This window comes from Pomacea canaliculata, linkage group LG7, assembly GCF_003073045.1.
Source record: "Pomacea canaliculata isolate SZHN2017 linkage group LG7, ASM307304v1, whole genome shotgun sequence".
NCBI classification, from domain to species: Eukaryota; Metazoa; Mollusca; class Gastropoda; order Architaenioglossa; family Ampullariidae; genus Pomacea; species Pomacea canaliculata.
Window position 1 is genome coordinate 14,428,894 of NC_037596.1, and position 22,884 is coordinate 14,451,777.

General features: G+C 39.9%; 2 protein-coding genes and 1 pseudogene across 2 annotated transcripts; 2 read left to right on the forward strand and 1 right to left on the reverse strand.

The window, feature by feature from the left end:
- Positions 1–11,069: 11,069 nt before the first annotated feature.
- LOC112568292 (arylsulfatase J-like) lies at positions 11,070–14,160 on the reverse strand. The gene is made up of 5 exons (XM_025245528.1): positions 14,128–14,160; positions 13,454–13,752; positions 12,430–12,961; positions 11,575–12,089; positions 11,070–11,345 (listed from the first exon to the last, which is right to left on the reverse strand). The coding sequence occupies exons 2-5, from the start codon at positions 13,708–13,710 to the stop codon at positions 11,141–11,143; spliced, it is 1,509 nt and encodes a 502-aa protein (XP_025101313.1). The 5' UTR covers positions 13,711–13,752; positions 14,128–14,160; the 3' UTR covers positions 11,070–11,140.
- A 5,969-nt stretch (positions 14,161–20,129) lies between these two features.
- Positions 20,130–21,104, forward strand: LOC112568591 (annotated as a pseudogene).
- Positions 21,105–22,366: 1,262 nt separating this feature from the next.
- Positions 22,367–22,543, forward strand: LOC112568592 (the record flags this gene model as incomplete). Its single annotated transcript, XM_025245967.1, is given in 1 exon segment — positions 22,367–22,543. A coding segment is annotated over 1 exon segment (177 nt), but the record flags the coding sequence as incomplete, so codon positions are not given.
- Positions 22,544–22,884: the final 341 nt, after the last annotated feature.

Consider the following 22,884-nt stretch of genomic DNA (forward strand, 5'->3'; position numbering starts at 1 on the left):
CTTCTTCTTCCCTTTTTCTTCGTTTTTTTTTTTTCTTAGGTTTTCTTTATTACTAACATGCCGATTTCCTTTACTGTGGGCAGAAGCTTCGCGGGCCGGACTGCACCGTGTCGTGGGCCGGATATGGCCCGCGGGCCGTAGGTTGGGCATCCTTGTACTACATCATAGGCAACTTACACAAATCAAATCAGGTTTTGTATGTACGTTAGCTGTATGTGCCAGTTATCTCGAAACTCTTCCCAAATACTTTAAAAGTTCTCTCCCCACTTAACAAATACCGTTATTTAAGAAATGACATGACTATACGGTGAGCCACTTCTTTTCAAATACATGTATACTAACAAATATGGCGATCCGTCTAATGCAGACCTGGGCAAGGGGCGGCCCTCGGGCCGCATCCGGCCCGCCTCCTGTCTCTGACCGGCCCGCCCGCTGGCCCGCCCGCCAGTATATATATACTATATATACAGTATTGGGTAACACTGAGTTAACTATATTAGTCCGGCACTCTAAACCCCTCCTAATTTCTCATGTGGCCCCATGGGAAAATTAATTGCCCATCCCTGGTCTAATATGATGTAGGCAATTTTAGATCGTGCCGTTATTTAAGAAGTCACATGACTAAATGAAAGCCACTGTTTCCAAAAGGATATCTGTGAAACATTAGTAAATGCCACATGCTGCTCCACAATACTGTATATCGTGACTTTAAAAATGCTTAAACTTATCCACTTTTGTTATTGCCGTCAGGAATCTGCATTTAAAGAAAACAATTTTGCTAGAAGAATAATGAAGTTCAAAGTTTTGTCAACCCCCTCAGTTCTACCAATATCAATCAACACAGTTTCTTTACAGATCCTAACTTCCTCTGAATAGTTCTGGTTATTTAACATATTCCATAGTGGGTCCCAAACGTGTTTACTCAACGGACAGTGCCAGAATATGTGTTCAATGATTTATTGTCCTGTTTACAAAAACAACAAAAAGGAGATGTAGCGAGCTTATATTTAAAAAGCAACGAGTTTGTGTCTGTCTCTCATATATCATGTTAAATACACTTCGTTTTGTAATTATTTTCCTCCTCTACAATTTAAAGAGTAACAGCTGTGAATGAAACTACCATCATAATTGATAATTCCTGTATATACTAGCTGCATGAAGATCTGAGTAAAAAAACTGTGTTGCTTAGCTCATTTGGCTGGTGTTTAGGCAAATGCCCATCATGACCATCAAAGATCATTTCAAATAATTTAAAATAATGACAGGCTTGTCACGAACGCCGGCTCTCTCGAGCGACACACACACACACACACAATGTCCGTACGCGTTCTTTCACACACAGCAACGATTGCATGAGGCTGTCAACAAGATGTTAATGAGTTGCTGAATGGCTCAGGATTTCACAAACTTCAAGTCACATATGCATAAATAATCCGCCTCAACACAATAAACACAGTTATCGGTACATACAATGCTTACAATCCGGGGCCTTCCCCGATCAATTACACTTAAATAACTTTTATTATTATTATTATTATTATTATTATTATTATTATTATTATTATTATTATTATTATTATTATTATTATTATTATTATTATTATTATTATTATTATTATTATTATTATTATTATTATTATTATTATTATTATTATTAAACAAAACATACACAAAACATAACAAAAACTACCGCACACATTAATTTACATAAATAGATCAACAAACATATCTTTGACAATCTACATAAATCTTTCCTCCATCTCATCATGCCCTACCCTATGAAAGGACCAGCTGACGCTAGTAATAGCCTAGGTTGTAGTGGTTTGTCTTTAACTATTAGTTGTAGCCTACACAAATACCGATAGCTTTCAACATACATCACACTTTCAACATACATCAATAAATAACACATATTTCAGGCAGTTACACATTTCAACTGTACACTGAACTTATTCTTATCTATAAACTTATGACATTAGCTACATCTGAGGGATAGCTCACCCAGAAATTATCTTCACGTATACAAATACCAAATCAGGGGAGGAAAACATGTCTATTCACAAACATTTTCAAGTAGGTATAGGGTATCCAGACTACGATGAGACATAAGAGATACATGATTTTTCACAGATACATAACAATATAAGTATGTATAACAAACAAACAATATTTTACAATATACCAACATAAAAAAAAAAAAAAACAAAACAAAACAAACATGTACACATAAATTAACAAACATTTTAAGAATACTTCCATCTGCACAGAGAAGCCACGCAAACAAAGCAATCATCATAGAAGGCACCCTGGAGCCTATGTGTCATAAGATGACAGTACAATATTAATGTATATCAAGACATATGTAGTTTTTACTAATCAAGATTATATATATGTATAGAATCAGTATTTAGTTTAGTTAACGAGTTGTTCATATGATAGCCAGTGTTTAGCAAACTTTTCTTTGGTTAATTCTAAACATGAATTAAATTTTTCAATTGAATGTCTGTGTTTCAATATATAAATAACTCTTAATCTTAATTCTTCATCCTAGCCTCCACTCTTAATCTCAATTCTTACCATGTAGTTAATAATCCCACCAGCAGTCATTTGGTACTTTACTCACAGTTCTGTTCGTCCTCACACAGTTCCAATTTTATTATCTCATTTACATTTTCTTGACAACACGAAACCCACGGTGCATCCCGGTACACACGGTACACACTGTCTACAAACTGCTTCGACTCTTACAAACAAACAAACAAACAAACAAACAAACAAGCTAACAAACAAACAACAAAAAAAAAAAAACAAACATACAGAGTATAATAGAGGTCAAAACGTTTTTTCCTATTTAAAATGTCAGAATTGTTCGACCTCGACATGACAAAAGCATCGGCTGTTGCCTTCTCGGCTTCAACAAAGGGGCACAGGAGCTTTTTCTTTTGGCGAAGAAATTTCTTCATCTCGTCCACTTTGGCCGGGTAGAGATCTGCAAGGTTGTATAGGGGGTCTTGTTCGATGTTGAAGAGTAGAACTCTAAAAATGAAAAAGGAAAGCATCGTAACAGGGACAGTCTACAATGTTCACGAGAAACCACTTACATGATAAATCAGACACCTTAGCTTACTGGTGTGTTAGCAGCAAAACATCGGAGCTGCAATGTTACTAGACAACCGAGCACATCTTTAGCCCATAATAAAGAATCAGTCATTCGGGGGGTGAGCGATGGTCATACCGGAGGAAGGACGTGTGTGTGACTTCGTCCGAGAAAAAAATGTGTTTTTTGGACCCTAAATGAATGTGCAACCTATAAATTACAGAGGATAGTGCACTGATGGATATATATATATATATATGTTATAACCTCGCTTCAGACTTGTTTTTCTAAAAAAATATGTGATTCGAGAGATATCTGCGGTGTGAAGGTGCGGGGTCCGTGCCTGGTTGTTGCTTGCACGCATGCATGCTACTCACGGAGACAAGTTTTCGTAGCTTGATCCTCCATCACATCCCATCCCCGCTCCAACCTACATTCCACTTCAAAATAATTCTAGAAATACCAAGTGGTGTGTAACTGCCTTACCTGGGGTCAGTGGCGAGATCAAACAGCATGAACTCCTGGGAGGAGTATTTCGGGGTCGGAGGCTGCTGTACACCAGGCGGAGGATGGTACCAGCAGCTATGACACGCGAGATACACTCATGTATTAGGTCAAGAACATCATGATGATTGATGATGACAGACAGTGATAATGATAAGGATGTGTACCCTGTTTCTCGGGGGGAGGGGGGAGGAAGGGAATGGCAGACTTTAAGAAATATCTTCGAATCATTCGTTTTTATTTTTGTTGGTAGCTTTTTTGTATAACGCCTGGTATAATATCCCTAAGCAAGAGTTAATGTTCTGTGTTGCTGCTCTTACATTTATTCAATCTAAATTTGTTTCGTCAACTTTCAAAATGATACTCATTTCAAAAATTTATTTACAGACAGAATCATATATTTTATATCATAATATTTTGGTTTTTTTATTATATGTAATTGCTTAATTAAAGGGATTCTAAAGGCAAAGTAAAACTGCTTAGAATCGCGTAAAGAGTAGATACATTTGAATCCCGTCTATTTATATGTGTGTTCATGTGGAAAACGTTGAAGGTTTTTAGTAGAGTGTTGTGTTTAATGAGAGAAATTACACGAGACACTTCCTGTCAGAGACTGACGTCACAACAAGACTCTGACATCACAACAAGACTCCTCTACTTGACTATCTCGGGAAGATATCGTGGTTACTCGGCGGAAGGACACAACGGTCGACTTCACTGGATTTTTTTTCAATTTTTATAAACATCGGCAACCGAAATAGTGCTAATAAGTGGTAATTAAGTGAGAAACGAATCATTTATTTCTCCTGAATCGCTCTCTTGCTCTGTCATTGTAACTAAATACATTTTTGAAAAGTTTGACCGTCGCCACAGCCTTATCGCAACCCTTTAGAATCCCTTTAAATACACATACCTATACGTATACATATGGTAGTGGGGAGATGGAGGCTGGCGATGGGGGGGGGGGGGTCGCTGGCCGGGTGACGTCCAGTGACAGAGGGAGAGCCGGAGGGGGTCGACTAGCGACAGGACGCAGGTGCGCGCATGTGTTTGGGAGGGGCGGGAGATGAAGAGGTGAGGGGAAGAATGTGAGTAGACAGCGCAAAGGTGGAAGTTGAGTTGGTCGGAGGAAAGAGGGTGTGATGTGTCGAGGTTCGCCAGAGCCAGGACCATCGACTGGCATCAGAGTAAACGATCTAGAACCCATGAGAGTGTTGTCTTTTGTTGTTGGGGAAAGATTGTGGAAAAGCCCGAATCTTACCCTGTTACATACACACATACACGCAGAAACACACACACACACTTCCCCTGCTCCTTCGACATACTTAGAGGTCTGTTGCTCCTGGCCTGTTCCACGTCAGCTTGTAATTTTTGTAACTGATTGCAAAACGATTTGCGATGTCGCTGACGTCGTAGACAAACTCCTGCCGTGGGCTCTCCCTATTTTTGGAGATGCTGTCCCAAAAGTTAAGGCCATCCATACCCTCAATGTTTGTTGTGATGCAGACTAAGTTAAAATCAGATGATAGAGAAAAAAACTTGATCTTATGAATTAAAAATACAACCATACCATGAAATTATTCTCGACACTTTATGACCGACTGTCTACGATAATGTTATATTTTTAGGATAAATGTTTGCTAGATTGTTTTCAAGATTTTTCTGTGTTACTATTTTTAACACATTTTATTGAAAATAAAAGATAATATTGAGCGTAATCAATCGTTCTGTAAGCGAAATGACTGATGTAAGATTGTGCACCACATGTGACTCTGTTGTAAACCCGTTCCTTGAATAATGTTCTTTATGCTTGAGTGGAGACTGTATACACAACACCTTCTGTCAGACAAACGCATGATCACGAAAGCTCTATTCTGGGGAAAGTCCGTTGGGTGCACATTAAAGATTTTCGATTACTGCTGACAAGGGAAAGGGACTGAATTGTTCTTACATCTTCATGCTCCATTTCTCATACCATACACAACACATTCTCTGTCAGGCAAACGCATGGTCACAAAAGCTTTTTTCTAGGGAAGTCCGTTTGAATGCCTATCGAATGCTGCTGACAAATAAAAGGGGCTGAATTTCTCTTATATCTTCATGCTTCATTTCTCGTCCCATACACGCCATACACCACACCCCAGCTGTGACGTATGTTTCCTCTGTGGAAGTTACACGCTTCAGTAGCCGTGTTTAATCAAACGTGTGACATACCTCAGTCACGGACAGACGGACGGACCTACCGACTGACCGACTCATTGTTTTCTTCGTTTGTCGAAGTATAAAAAATATACTTGGACATTGGTGACATTATAAGGACAGGCATCGACTTCAATATAGATCTCTCAACCGGATGTGAGTGTACACAGATTACAGCTCTCACCACTTTTCCATACGCGAGGAAGCCATCACCATGCTCGTGAATGGCATGTCCAACACCATACCAAAGTTTCTGGACCTCGTGCGGTGCTGTCTGGTCATGTGACACAATGTCTTCACTGCACCATTCTAACTCATGGGTAGGTTGTCTTGCAAAGTGTGGATGTTCTACGTATCAGTGCATGACGTATTACACACACACCATACAACCCTAACCCTGAGCCCCTTTCAGATGACGATGAGGATGAAGAGACTTGTAGGTGAATCGAGTCGAAGAGGCAAAAATTCAGAGGAAAGTCACTGAGAGAGTTATATAGAGAAGACGGCGGACGAAGATTGATGTTTGATCACCCGCTAACTTGGACATTAGAGAGAGACTGAGATTATTGTTATATATTACGTCTTTTTCTGCTTCAAGTGACGTGGAACAAATGACGCACACAAGTCGTCAGACACCAGACGCTAGTCGTACGGAAACAAGACGACACCCACCACAACTCATTACATCAAAATTTATAAAATGATGTCATACGCTGTCACAACAGTGGAGCAAACATGAAGGTAACTAATGAAAACATTGACACAGTTGTCATGGAGTCTTAGACCTACAATAGCTGCTGCTATTTAATTACTGTGATGGAAGTTTTCTGTTTCATGTTTTTTCGTGTTATTTTAAATGAAGAGAAACATGACAAGAGACTAACATTCACAAGGTTAATGTTCACCTGGGCACAAAGGTGACTGAGTGACAACCTGCGAATTTACAACATTGCTGATGGCGACCCGACAAATCCTCAAATAGATGACCTAATGTTTGTGACAGCATCTCCAACAATGGGGTCTTTGTCTCTCTCTCTCTCTGATATCGTTAGTTCACTAATAAAATTAATTCATATAAATATAATTCATCACTATTTACTTTAGATCATTAATTAACTCAGTTTTCATTTTCTGCGAAGAAGAGATTCGATAATGACTTCAGTAAAGAGATACGCTGATTGTAATACGATTAATTATGGTTATTTTACACCTTTTGCTGTTCCTTCTTCCATTTTACTCGTACGTCATCAGGAGAACAACACAGAAAGCTGACGAAACAGTATGCGTTGTGAACCCTGACAGGCTTGCTCACAGCACCGTGTGGAGATATATGTCACATGTGTGAAACAGATGCTGAGGCTATTTTTTCAATAGAAAAAGGACATCCCACAGGTGGGACGTGGTGTATAGAGTTTTTGTTTGTTTTCTAGAGTTAAGGTTATCACGAAAACAAATCTTAAAAGTGCGCAGTTCGTTTCCGTGAACATTGCCCATAAGATAACTGTCATGACCAGTCACTTCTGTCACCAAACAGATGCTGTGAATCAGTCGTCACTGATGTCTAAAAAATTCATAAAAAAAATTGTACATTTTCTCTCAGAAATAAATATATTAAGCCCAATACTCGACAAGCGACAAAACCTTTATGAGGCACTAAGCAGGTGAAGTAAACGAACAAACACGAGATCCACAGCTTCTTCTGTTGGCCTTAGTTTGAAATATTTACCTTTGACAGGTAGCCAAAGGTCTGTTGAGGTAGTCCTTAGATTTTCCACGACAACAACCAACTTCATCAACAAACTTTGCATCAAGGTTTTCCAACTCATTATTTCTCGTGTGCGGACGTTTTGCCGACGGACGTTTCACCGACGGACGTTTTGGAGCCGGACGTTTTGTCGACTGGACGTTTCGGAGTCGGACGTTTTGCCGACCGGCGTTTTGCCGCCGGACGTTTCGCCGCATTATGTCAGAGAGAGAGAGAGAGAGAGCTTACTTACTTCTCAAAGAATGAAAGTAACTACTAGATTACACAATAATTCTTTATTTCAAACAAATTTTACACACAGACTTCACAGACAGTTCACTTTGATTGTCACAGATTATGCGCAACAGCTTTGAGAAAAAACATTGATACAATGGCGAGAGAAATGTGTGAGCTAACGGTTCACATGAGGAGGGATAGTGAGAGAGAGTTCACTGATACATTGATACGATGGCGAGAGAAATGTGTGAGCTAAAGGGCGTCACACACTTGACTTTGGCTAAAGGTCCCGCGTGAAATGCCGAAATGAAGTGCCCCGCGCTGAAACGTCCGGCGGCGAAACGCCGGTCGGCAAAACGTCCGACTCCGAAACGTCCTGCGGCGAAAAGTCCGTGTACCTTATTTCTGACTTTCTCCGGACCCTTTGCCATCCTAGTTCAATCTTCGCAAAGTAACTACTCGATCTTTTGTTTGTGTTTCTTCTTTCCATCTTATTTATATTTTAAAGTTCTCTCTGCGCTGAACAAGCATGGCTTTGGCTGATTCGTGGAATGATCATGTGAAAATCTCAGTTGTTGCTGCAGTCGCACCGACACTGGTCATTCGTACAAGAAAACGAAAACACCGTTATTGGTCAGGGTTCGTCTTCTTCAACATCGACTGTTAACCCATGAGTAAAGTTCTCTCACTTAAGTCGAGAATCAACCAAATGACTTTTCAATTAATGAGCAACTGAAAAGATAAATTTACATAATTAATAGGTATATCGGGAGTTTCTATAAGGTTTCATCGTCCCCGCGTTGTTTGATCAAGTGAGAAGCCGAAAACCTACAGCTTTAGAAAGAAAACTAACAACGTTAACAAATAAGGATGAGCAACGGGAGCAAAACAAATTTATTGTAGCCAAAAAATCTTCGATAACAAGACTAATGAGCAGACTCTGACAAAAGTCTTAGACGACTCTGACTCCTCACGTGACCAGTCCTGTGTATTACAGGGAGAGCCGCTCCACACTATTTTCTACCCTTGGTGAAAGACATGTGATGACTTACACAACACCCTAGTCCTACACTCATGCACATAACAAATGTCAAGCAATTATAACACATTCAGAAATTAATTAATTTATTTTAGCTATCAAACTGAGGCTTCAAATAAACTTTTACTTTCTTCTCCTTTAGGGATGGCCTGCCACGCAGATGATAGCTACTCACATCTCATAGCTGTTGTTCCTGTGTTTTACGAAGAAACATGTTGTTTTATTTTGTGATCTTGATCAGCGCAATGAGTCTACCTTTGGCTGAAAATTCTTCCTTCTTCTTTCTTCTTCCTTCTTTTTTCTTTCTATTTTTCCTTTTCTTTCTTTCTTCCTTTCTATTTTTTCTTCTTCTTTTTTCTTCTTTCTTTTTTTCTTTTCTACGCTGCAGCCACACGGTGTATATCAAGCAGTTTCTTGGTCCCGTATTCTGTCTGCAGTCTGAATAGAACCTACTACGAGCTACGTGGACTTGTTTGCTTCTGTTATTGTTTTTTTTTTTCCCCGTTCTGGTCATTAGATTTACTCATTGCATATATTTTGCCATAAAGTTTTCTCTCCTAAGCCATCTTTTGAATACTTTTATTACAAGAGAGAGAGAGAGAGTTGAGGAGAACCAAAAGATTGATTGAGCAGCAGATGGGTTACTGTAAATGAAACACGGGTTAGTAGGTTCATCTAGCAGAAGTAGGTAAGTCTGTAGTCACCTATGTAATACATTATTTATGAGAATGTGCAACAGATGGACTACTGTGACAGGACCAGAAGATGATTGATCCACGTGACAAGATAGGGTGGGTCCTGAGAACAGTGTTTATTCCGACCTCACTGACATCTATAGGACTCGAGACCTTCTTACAGACAATAAAGAGTTAAGTGTTAATGTATATCATCATCAAATAATTATCCTCTACAAACTGATTTCAATCTAGACAACATTTTGGTGATACGTAGAATATGATTGTGTGCAAACATCACTTTTTTCTGAAGTCGAGCCGACTTGTAATTATGACTATTGGTAATTTACTTATGGGTAAAAGCTACCCTAACTTGTGCAGAAAATTAGCTGTAAGGTTAACCTAACAACCTAACGAAATCTTGTGATACACCCATAAAATTAAGTTTATATGCGGAACCAGCTGATTAGGTTGACAAGCGACAAAACTTGTATCAGCTACTAGACAGGTGAAGTTACCTAACACACCTGCACTGCTAGAATTCCAGTAAAGATGCCATTTCTCTTCGTTATTTGGTCAAAGGTTGAAGCAAGAAATCTACAACTAAAATAAGAATTTTATAGTAAAAAATTAGCAATCAGTTGCCTGTCATAGTTATTTATTCTAAACAAATGATGTTCTCGAACATTGTAAGCTTAATTTCTGTTTGTTAAGAGTCATTATCATCAAAGAAGAAAAGTGAAGGGTTCGATGTTAAATGGCTCATTCCCTTTTGTATTTTATACACATTATCAGTTGAAGTACAACGATCCTATCAACAGTTATTCGCCGAGTGCAGTTTATAGTTTAGGGAAATTGTTTGTGTGTGGATGAGTGAGCGCGCGCGTGTGTGTGTTTTAAAGAGAATTAAATAAGTGCAGTCCAGGTACATCAAAGTAAGATAAAGTTATAGGTACTGTTCGTGTCTACTTATGGAAGTTAAGCCTGCATGGCAACAGGTTAAAACTTATGATTTATAGGCAGGGGGGTATATTGGTGTGTGGGTACGAGTGCTCCATTGGTTCTCCAACAAAAGTCCTGAGTATATGCTCATCTCACAATCAAAAATATTCGTATAATCAGTTAAAACTAATCAATAGATTGGAGCCAATGTAGTCACTACCTGTTTAACATGGGTGTGTGTGTGTGTAGCGCGTGCAAGTCAGCGAGGAGACATTGAAAAGGGAGATCACCATCGACACACATTCTTACTTCCCCTTCTTTAAACGAAATCTTTAATATTAAAAAGTTAGATAATACAGTTTTAGTTTTTATATGTGTATGCAAATTAAGATATAATAAATGGCATGGAATAGAGGTGTACCTAATGAAAGAGAGAGCTTCCTGACAGTCTCTAAAGAGTCAAAGGGCAGGAGTCACTTCTTCCGCGTCACAAGGGGACCCTTACATACTAACAAACAAGCAAACAAGCTAACAAAAAAAGCAAGCTAACAAAAAACTCAACAAGCAGAAAAACAAACAAACATACAGAGGATAATTGAGGTCAAAACGTTTATTCCGATTTAAAATCTCAGAACTGTTCGACCTCGACTGGTGACCAGAAACGTCTGGAGACATCATGCAGGTCCCTCGGAATCTTCAAACATTTAACACCATCCGGGTCCCTCGTAACCAAACGTCGCGTTGTACCTGACAAAGGCATCGGTTGTTGCCTTCTCGGCTACAACGAACGGGAACAAAAGCTTTTTCTTTTGGCGAAGAAATTTCTTCATCTCGTCCACTTTGGCCGGGTAGAGGTCTGCAAGGTTGTAGATCTCCTGAGGGTCTTGTTCGATGTTGAAGAGTAAAACTCTAAAAACGGAAAATGAAAGCATCGTAACAGGGACAGTCTACAATGTTAACGAGAAAACACTGACATGACAAATCAGACACCTTAGCTTACTGGTGTGTTAGCAGCAAATCATCGGAGCTGCAATGTTAGTAGAGAACCGAGCACACCTTTCGCCCATAATAAAAAGTCAGTCATTTGAATGTGCTTTAATAAAAGATTGTATCATTCAGTATAGATACAAAGACTTACTTGGAAATGTTCATCTGCTGCAAGTCTTTGCCGAAGTTAATGTCCCCCCACGTCAAGTTACCGGAGAAGATCTCTTTTTTCAGACTCGGTACCATGGAGGCAGGAGGATACCAGCCGTTGTATTTCCGTCCTGGAACCCCTTCGCAATATTTATACTCATATTTTCGAACGCAGTAGCGGTTGGTGGTGTCGTCCATGTTGTAGACAAAGTCTGTCCTGCCGGTGTTGCTGTTGTTCACAATTTGATTCCATAAGTCTTGACCGTCGAGGCTTGTCGAGGGAGGGACTAGGCCAGCGCCCCTCATCAAGGTCGGGAGCCAGTCTACGGCATGGATCATGCCTTTGAAGGTGGTGTTGGTGTTCCTCAGTTTGGCGCTGCGCAACACGGTGAAGGACCTGGTGCCTCCCTCCCATAGCGAAGATTTCTGACCTCGAAGAGGCCAGTTAGTGCCGGCTCCTTCTAGAGGTCCACCGTTGTCAGACATCAGCAGTACGGTGGTGCTGTTGTAAATTCCCTGTAAAACAGTTCAGAGAACAAGAAAGATTAAAGAGGGAAGAATGGTTGGTCGCTGCTATCTTACAGAAAATAAGTCAATATTAGGATAAAGTGGTTGCCCTATCAGTCCTGTAAAGCAGATGCCAAGTAGAGACGGGATATGTCAGTCTGAAGAGTCAACTGAGTCGACGACTCCCGAGTGTCACTGGCTTTGGTGGCAAGTCATACGTTGATACTCTGTCAAAGGTCAGGAAAGGATGTAAGGATTAAGAATGAGGTGTCAAAGACCACATCCCTGAGCCTCTGAACCACCCTGTAAAGAAGAGAAGGAAACGACGGGTGAGGAATATGGTTAATACCTCTGATATAAGCACGTCTCGCAGATCTCCGACAGCCTCGTCGGCCGAGTAGACCATCGCACAGCGCGTGCGCCGCTCGAGGTCCTTGATGTGTGAGCACACCGTGTTCACCAACTCCTGCTTGGCCTCGCACGGGCAGTGCACGCTCTGCATGGCGTAGTAGATGAAAAAGGGCTTACTCTTGTCGCGGTTCGCGATGAAATTGCGGACATACTGTCTGAAAAGGTCTGCGGCATAGGTGCCCTGCTCGTAGTACAGGTCAGTCTGGTTGCGGAAGTCGTAGGAGAACGGACCCTCCCCCGAGTGGTTGAAGAAGCCCAGGGCGTTAGTGTAGAAGCCGTAGTCGAAGTGGAACCCTCTCTCCAGGGGAGTGAGTGTCTTATTGCAGTGACCCAGGTGCCACTTACCCACATGGCTGTTGACGTAGTCATACGGTTCTAGGTACTGGGGCATGAGTGTCAAGCTTTCGTTCAGCCAGGCCAGGTTCGACCCTTTGATCTGGTTGATTTGCATACCGTATGTATAGGGATATCTGGAACAGGAAGGCGCTTGTGTTGGACTGTCTGCATTTTGTGTAAACATATCGGCCTTTCCCCACCGAGATGAGCGATGCACGTGCATACTGTCTTTTGCTTGTTTATATATTGTGATGGGCCTTAAACTTTAACCTTAACTGTCCCTAGCCCAAATCATAATCCCTATTCTAACTTTAAGTTATGAGTAATCATAGATGCAAAAAGTTAACGATTTCAAAGTATAGGAAATATCCAGATAGAGTATAACATAGAGGGAAAACAAGCAAACAATAGAGAATAAGCTTTATGTGAGGTTCAGAGAAAAGTCGTTGGACCCGCTGCTTGCCAGTAAAACATTGTGGGGACTGGTTACACGGGACCTTAAGGAACACGGCACGTTTTTCATATGTTGGTGATGGGGATGTTTCCTCTAAAGAAAAGGTAGGGTACACTTTGTTTTTGTAATGATTGGTAAAATATTCTTTATCCACATGTGGGTGAATGCTTACCTGGCCGTCAGTATAGCGGAGCGGGTTGGAGCGCAGACCTGCAAAACGTAAGACTGATTGAAGGTCACGCCCTCTTGCCGTAGGAGGTTGATGTTGGGAGTTCGCATCTCGGGATCGGCTCCTTGATGGTCAGCATAGCCGAAGTCGTCCATAAGCATGATGATGATGTTATCGTATTGCGGAGTCGACTCGGAGGCCACATTCTCCAAGAAAAGGACGCCAGCAAAGATGGCGGCGATTAGTGAAGGACGAATCATGATTCGTCTTCAGAAGTCCGATCCTTCAGATGAACGTTGGGTCTGGAACAAGCATCTGTCTTTCTCACCGTGATTAAATACATATATGTTTATGATAAATTGTTAACTTTTGTATCAACTATTTCCTTTGTTTTGAACAGCATAAAATTATTGCAGATCTTGTTCGCTCAACAATTTGATCAGAACACTTGAAGCTAGTAAAATATAAACTTTTTGTGTATGCTGTCCACTTCTACGCTTTTGGATTTCAACAGACAGATCTCTGAGCAAGCACATATCGCTAGAATTATCACAAACATATTAAAAAAAACTACTGACTTAAGCACAGAGGTAGTCCTCTATTTAAAGATTTAGCTCCTTCTTCTGACGATAAGTAGTCCATGCAGTAGTCATTTACTAGCATAAAGTGGCACTTACCTGTAAGCTTTTTATGAGAGGCACACGAGTACTACAGGTGCTGTGTGAGAGGTCTGAATATATATCTTCTGACCCACGCCCTCTTGCCACGTGGACTAATCAAATCCTTTCACGGGTGTCATATAAAAGCACTAACAATGACACCATGTGTTGTAATTGTTGTGTGACAAAGGAGATGAAAGCAGATGTGATTCACTAGGTGACAGCTGCATGAACAAAGGGTTACGAACGATACGATTTTTTTTGGACCAAAAGCGGATTACAGTCTTGAGTGAGTCACCCTTGTAAGCTCTTATCTCGCTGATCTCTCTCGGTAACTCTCTCTCTGTAACTCTCTCTCTTTATGTTTCTTTCAGGGGATTATGAAGTTTGCTTTATGACATTATCCAAGGTACGCTGATATATTCGTGTCATTAGTGGGATGAAATCTATATATCTTACTCAGGCTCTTATCTTGCTTTCTGCAAGGGAGGCACGTGTCGTTTTTCTCTTCCCCTTTCAATTTCATTCCTATTTTCTCTCAACTTTTTCCTTTATTAGTCGTTCTTTACTTCTCTATTTGATTTTACTCAGCAATCCAAATAGATATAAAAATATAAACAAATATATATATAACCACAGAATCAAAAATTTACATTCACGCATAAATACATTAAAATATTTCTGTAGCAGATTTTCTTACTCCTTTGCAGCGATGTTATCTTTTCGTGACGAGTAGTACGAGAAACGCTGAAGATACGCTTGAAAAAAAAAATCGGCCTTCGACATAACCCGATTCGGATACATTAGGATTTATAACCGACTGAGTATCAGCTCACCTACACCACTGCTGCCTTGGATATAATTCACCGGTTCAACGGTTCGAGGAAACATCCGTGACATCCGTGACGACGATTCCTCGACGTGGAGATTACGATCATTCTGTACCGACAGTGTGTTTGTGTGTGTGGACACTGAATCATCGGACTGCTGGCATCTAGATTACCTGAAGAGCGGAGTGTCAAGTGTCGGGAGGATTATTAACTTTCTACGGAAGGTAGGCAGTAGGCGGTAGAGCTATTTTATTGTTTTCTTCCTAATTTCATTGCCATTTATTTTTAAAACATTAAATGTGTCAACTGTTGGCCGGACCTTTTTGTTTGAGAAAGTTTGAAGAGTTTTTACATGCAGATGTTTATACACGCTGGCATGCATTCGTAACGCACTCTCCACAAAACGTTACAGGCAGCTTTGCTGAAATACTGAGAAAAATAAGAAATGAACAATCTACCAACAGAAACACACACAGAGGAACTTACATATGGCCAACGTTAACTCGTAATACTCGATTGTCACGAAAAAGTCACATTGGAATGAGAAATAATCTAGGGATTGCTGTTGGAATAAAATCTGACTTCTTGTCAACCCCTTTTGTACTGTCAGTTGGTAGGTCTTGGGTAGTTTCACAGCAAAGTCCGAGTATGAAATCTTTGCTACACTGCGATCGTGGAGACAAAGAGTACGGGACACGGTTCCCATCTGAAAACCCACCCAGGCTAAGGCAAGAAAAACAAAAGACCTCGAGTTACACGCTGAAACATTTATTTTCATAACCAACTGGCAAAGGAAATGGGTAATAACAAATCTTGGTGTTCACTTAACAAATTTAATGTGAAAAGCGAAGGTGTCTGAATTACTTCACGAGCCTTTCCAAATCTGGCCGTATGAATTCTGGTCACAAAACCTTCTCGATTTTCCCTGTGGAAGTCCTTGCTTCTCTGTGCTCCCTTTCATAAGCTAATCCTCTCCTGTTGTAGTGTCTTTCATTGACTCCATCGAAAGCTGTTGCTGGGTTTTATCGCAGTCATCATTAAGCTCACTGATAGAAATAAGCAGCTATGTAGTATTAGCTACATCTGTTCTAAAATCCAACGCGAGTCAATACAGGTCAATGCTGTCACGACACCGCTACTCATTCACACTCTCTCGAGCACACCAGCGGGGTCAGACAATTGCGCCTTCTTTCTCTCCAATTACAAAAAATGTTTTCCTGTACGAGTCTGCCTACGTTTATTAGTTAAAAAAATATAATTAAAAAACCTAACTATGAAAAAACACAGTGAAAAAAGCTCTGAATTTCTTCTGCTCCAGTCAAGCCCACTGTCTCTTTTTTTTCGATGGACGAACATTTCTATTCAGTGCTCCGACTTGGTGTCTCTACGATGCAGCCGGACATTCAGAAGTTGGTTTGGGGTAAACAACTTCAAATATCCAACTAATTACTATATAATTAATGGTAAGTACAACTTGTTTCTAATAAAAAATGGTATCTGCTCTTTTTTTTTTTGTATTTGTGCGGTGAAGTGGCCAGTGACACGCATGTCGGAAATGTGTATGGCCCGCAGGCCGAAAAATGGTTGGGCATCACTGCATTAAGTGATCTGTTATCAGGATACTATCTCCTAGAGGCCGGATTGGGAGTTCCTGCTTGTTGATTTTCACCACTTCGATCTTCTTTCTTTTGACCTTTTAAACCAGTTTTCTCTGCTTCCTCTGCTAGCTTTCTCAGTTTGGTTTGTGCATGTTGTTGCCGATGAGATAGAAGACTAATGTCATCTGTAAAGTCCAGGTCCTCTAGATGTTTGGTGAAGGTCCACTGGATACCGGTGTTATTGTCTTGAATTGTCTTGCGCATAATCCAGTCTATGACGAATTATTATGATGAAAAATGTCCTAATGATTTGAGAACCTAGTTAACAAGTATGTTCACGCATCTCGTATTAGGTTCGATTAGAACTTGTATTATATAACACCGTCTGACTACAGCATAGATGTCATTTTATATACAAGACTTAAAAAATCTGTACTCATGAAAACCAATCTGTTACATATGAGCTCTCTCTCTCTCTCTCACGCACACACTGTTTTCTTCAATTCTTAATCTGCTACAAAAAAATTAATAAATAAGTAAATAAAACTCTGCAATAAAAACGTCGAGTCGATTTCAAAGATTACAAGTGGAATGTAGAAAAAGTAGCCATTTAAAGTATAAAATGATCTTTGTGAATACCTTTGAGAGACCAGTATACCGCTAGAATCTTTGTTATATTTTACACACATTATTTAAGATTTATATCCCAATTTGAATTATACAACTGAGTTTCCTTCCGTCTAGCTTTCCGAAAATCTGTCACTACCAGACGCTTGTCTGTTCAAACAGATATTGTGTATCAGTCGTGACTGAAGTAGAACAAAATCGTTTTTAAAAGTCTGTATATCCACAAAAAAGCGCATTAGTAATTTTTCTCGGAAATTGATATATTAAACCGAAGGTTAATCGAAAAGTTCATTTTCTTGGAGATCGCTGGAAACAGTGGACACCCTTGATAACGACAACAAGGTATGAACAAAGTAGCCAACATGTCAGAATCAGAAAATTTTCTTTGCTAGTCCAGCATCCAGTACTGTAAATCATTATAAAAGGTGAACTCGTGCATGACAACTTTTTGTTGATACGTGGAATGATCGTGTGCAAGCATCGTCACCTCCTGCCCTAGACCTGCCATCCGAAAGTACGAACAGGGGTCATGAACTACAGAAGTTAATTGTCAGATTCTATTCCAGTAACATTCCTTGCATGATTTCTTAATTCTATGCAGCTGTTACCTTTTTTCGTGACAATGGAGTAGTTCGTCTTGTTTACTCTTCTTTGTAACTCTCTATATCTTTCTGTTTCTGTCAGGGGATTATCAAGTTTTTATTTATTTCATTATCTCAGGAAAGCTGCTCCACGTCAACGGGTGGTAAGAAACCAAAAAACTTATTATAACTTGCTTAATCCGATTTAAGAGATTTTTATATTCTAATAATTTCACGTGGAGCTTTGGTGCCTGTCAATATTTTCTGCCTATTTTGAACTGATTGATCAAAAGAAAGACTAGATATTTTGTCAAGTAATCTAGGCTCAACCCACTGCGATCTCTTAAGCTGCCTTTTCTTTGAAAGGTAATTACACTGGAAATTAAAAGAAGACCCTTGTAAAATCTGCAAAACACAGAGCAGTAATGACTTAATGGCTGAAAATTTCTAATGTTGGCCAAATTTCTCTCGTACTAATTGATCTTCGCCGAAAGGTAACATCACTGCAAAGCAATAAGAAAATCTGCTGCGGGAATATCTTTGTGTATTAACGTGTGAAAGTGATCTTTTTAAATTGCATGTGTGTTTATGTACAAGGGAAAGGTGGAGAGAAAGAAGACAGGAAAACGAAAGGGGGAGTGAACAACTAAAAGTGCCTGAGTTGCAGAAAGGCAGATAAGACCCTGTAAGGAGATGAATGTATCAGCTTTCCTGTGATAATGTCATACCAAAAACCGATAATCCCCTAACAATATATATATAAACAGAGAGAGAGAGAGAGAGAGAGAGAGAGAGAGAGAGAAGAAATTTTGGTTTATGCATCTGTCGCGTAGTAAATCGAATTTTCGAACTTTCATCTTGTGTGCTGCACAAACAATAGACCAGACTTGGTCGCTGTTTGTGTTTTTCATGTAATACTGTGAATGGATCAGTAGATGATTGGCCCACGTGGCAAGAGCTAGAGTGTCAGGAGATGAGTATATATATATATTCATACCTCTCACTGACTGCGCCTGTAAGACTCGAGAGCGTCTTCGAGAGAACCTATAGGTAAGTGTCACTGTAAATGAATTGTTAGTTTCAACGATCTTAGCAGAATCTTTTCTTCTCATGACAATTAGAAGAAGGAAAATGTGTTTCATTATATTCTTGAAATTAAACACAAACGTGACAACTTCTTTCCGAAAAAAATGATGTCATTCTTTGTGCGTTAGTAAGTTAAATTGTGAAGCAAGAATCTACAACTAAACTGAGAAATTTTGTTTTAGAAAATCAGCAGTCATCTGCGTGTCATATTTATTTGTTTTTAACAAATAATGTTCTAGAACAAATATTGGAAGATAAATTTCTTCTCGTTTAAACCATAATTACCAAAGGAAAAAAAGCAAAGGGTTTCTAGTCACTGGTCACTGAGACAAGAAAACAAAAACACCCTCATAGTTAAGGGTTCGTGTTCTTCAGCATCGACTATTAACCCATGAGTTAAGTTCCCTCACTTTAGTCGATAATCAGCCAAACAACTTTCCAATTAATGAGCGACTGGGAATATAAAGTTACATAGTAATCGTTATATCGGGAATTTCTATAAGGTTTTGATTCCGGCTTGTTTGATCATGGGGAGAAGCCGAAAACCTACAGCTGTAGACAGAAAACTAAAAACGTTAGAAAATAAGTATAATGCAACGGGAAAATAACCTTATTCATTCTAACCAAATATTCCTCCGTCAGCAAACATTCGATAACTGGACTAATACCTTCCTCTGGTTTTGAACCAAAATGACGAAAGCCAGTTTCTTTTTATGGCATTTGTTTCTTTCAGATTATGAATTTGAATAAAGAGCAAAACAAGCGATGTACCATTTTCTGTTTCTTCTTTATTTGTTAGGTCACAACATTCCATGTACATTTCTGTCAACCTAAACCAACAACAATAACCAATCTGGGAGAAAGGGATCAGAATGGGGTTTTCAAATAAACGGATGGTAAAGGTACTTGCTTGCGCCATCAAGTGTCCATAAACTGGAGGTTTCAATTTCTTTTTCTTGTCCAAAAACTATGTTTTAAAGAACTCGTGCATCTAGAACATAACTCCTGGTCCTAACCCATGAATTTTGTGTTCACGACTGTTTACCATAGTCCCTCACGATTTCCGCCATCGCCTCTTCTTCTTGTTCCTAATCGCCCCTAGTGGAGCAAAAGGCTGCAATTAAACCCCGCCATCGCTAATTGGAAGAAAATGTTGGGTAAAAAGTTTAAATAAATTAGCAGCTCATGACCCTGACCTGAGTTTATAGATACGGAGTTTTAGCAGACAGGTAACTCTTGAGTTATAAGACATATTAGTTTTAACTGATATATTCTTACTCTAGGAATCGAGGCAGTGACCTAACATGCTACTACAAACTCTTCTCATCTCGACGCTAATGTTGTCGTTAACGACAGCGTCGCCTCCCCACATCTTGTTTATCGTTGCCGACGATCTGGGCTATGCTGACGTGGGGTGGAAAAATCAAGAGATGTACACCCCGAACATAGACCGCCTGAGGGCGAACGGGGTGGAGCTGACCAACGCGTATGCAGGTCCGTCCTGCACCCCTTCCAGAACTGCATTCATGACAGGTATCTACCCGTACCGCATGGGCATTTTCGATGAAGAACTTGGGAGTTTACATAATGGCTCCGTGCCGCTGGACAAAAAGATGATGCCGCAGAGTATGAAGGAGGCCGGTTACTGCACGGAAATGGTGGGCAAGTGGCATCTGGGCTTCTGTCGTCGGGAAATGACGCCTGTTGGAAGAGGGTTCGACAACTTCTACGGTATGTACAATGGCGCCTCGGACTACTACAACCACACCGGTGCCTGGAACGGCTATGACCTCTCTTTCAACTACACACCTGTATGGTCCGATAAGGGCACCTACTCCACACACCTGTACACTCAAAGAACCATCGACATCCTTAGGACCCACGACCAGTCTAAGCCTCTCTTCCTCTACCTGGCTTATCAAGCCATACACACGCCATTTGAAGTACCTGAACACTACGTCAACACATTTTGCTCACACGTCACTTCGTCAGAAAACAGGAAGATGCGCTGTGGGATGGCGGCGGCCATGGACGAGGGCATCGGTAACATCACGCGCGAGCTGGAAGACTTGGGCTACATGGACAACCTGCTCATCGTCTTCACCTCGGACAACGGCGGGCCCATCAATGCAGCCTCCAGCAACTGGCCGCTAAGGGGGACCAAAAAGACTCTGTGGGAAGGAGGAACCAAAGTCTTGAGTTTCCTCTACAGCAAGACACTGCTGAATGGCAACACACCCTATAATGGTCTTGTCCACGCCGTTGATTGGTAGGATTTCGTTAGAGAATGAATCAACAATTGTTTTATATGTATACATTTCCTACTTGATTAGGCGAAAATGGAAAGTGTTTTAAAAAACACCTGATTGCTTTTGTGATTCTAGTGGTATTGTTAATGTTCTTATTTTTATATATAGGCATTTATATTGAAGCTAATTTTAAGTTAACAATATATATATACGATTTGAGTATGTGTACAAAGAATATTATATATATACAAAAATATAAATATACACAATTTGCATTATGTGTATATACAAAAATATAAATATACACAATTTGCATTATGTGTATATATTTTTGAGCGACCTTAATTTGTAGATCTTTGTTAAAGCGTTTGTAATTGTGGTGCTAGGGATTTTCAAGTCAATAATTTTATCATTGGGCAGATTGTCTTTGATATGTTTTATGCCATTGCAAAAATAGTCCCTTTTGTTATTTTAAAGATAAAAAGGGATATTTAAAAATAGAGATAGATCGCAGCCAAAGAAAACTCAACAAAAACATATCTACGACACAAACGGATTAAAAATATGATTTAATTTAGTTCGACTTTGAGAGATATGTCATGAATATACTCCATGTGATGCCAACCCCCAAAACAATCTGATAACAAATAAAGACCCTTTAAAGCATGTAAGTTCCGTGTACTACAGAATTGTAAGAATATGGAACAAACACTATAGAGCTGCACCATTACTATTGGATGCCAATGGAGGGATGTAAGTCCGAAGATATATATATATGTGCATGCAATGGTACAGATGGAATCGTTCAAGAAGGTGTTACAATTTGTTATTGAGAAACACAATAATAATGGTCATCAAAAATATAAACATTCTAGACAATAATTCCAGGCCTCAGTTCGCAAAAATCGCCTTGTTAAAATTGTAGCAGTTAACTGTCGAAGTAAAACTCATTCATTTTCATCACATCACTAATTATGAAACGCCTTTGAAAAAAAGAGGAAACTTAAGAAAGCCTTTCGTCACCGTAGGGCTGCACGCTGTCCTAAATTTATGTAAACTGAAGGAATTTAGTAAGCAAAATGCCAATACTTAAAATATTAAATGGGAAAGTATAAACTTTGTTTTGATGTCAAACCCTTCATTTTGCTTCCAATGCTAATTTTACAGTATTTTGGGATTTGTAACCTCATGTAACGACTACTAGGTAGGTGGTCAGCGAGGCGCCAGCTACACTAAATCTTAAAATATTAGCAAGAGATTAAAGAAAGGAGTTAGTTTGTTTAACTATGTATGGCGTTTATAATAATTCATTTTTATCTCACAACAACCACAGGCACCCGACTCTGCAACGAGTGGCCGGTGGCAACGGGACCATTGAGGGTATAGACGGCCTTAACCTTTGGGACAGCATCTCCACCAATGGAACCAGCCCACGGCAGGAGTTTGTCTACGACATCAATGACAAGACAAATCGTTCTGCAATCCGTTATAAAAATTACAAGCTGACATGGAATAGGCCAGGATCAACTAATCAATGTATGGATCTCTCTCCTTCTCATGTTTGTGTGTTTTTTGTATAAATAAAGGAGGTAGATCAAAGCATTGACACAGAGATGCATGGTTACCGTCTGGGTATCTGTTGTTAAGTGGGAGGTTGAGAGATTAGGAGTAAAGAAACAAAATGAACCAGACATCATCATCATCATCATCATCATCATCATCATCATCATCATCATCATCATCATCGTGCACCCGATGCGACCAGCGCTCATGCTCTTTGTAAGAGGTATAGCAGCATGCCTAG

Coding starts and splice junctions, on each gene's coding strand:
- LOC112568292 (XM_025245528.1), bottom strand. CDS start 13,710: ATGATTCGTCCTTCACTAATCGCCGCCATCTTTGCTGGCGTCCTTTTC. Junction 12,962..13,453: donor TCCGCTATACTGACGGCCAG/GTAAGCATTCAC, acceptor TTCCTGTTCCAG/ATATCCCTATACATACGGTA. Junction 11,346..11,574: donor CAGCAGATGAACATTTCCAA/GTAAGTCTTTGT, acceptor TTCCGTTTTTAG/AGTTTTACTCTTCAACATCG.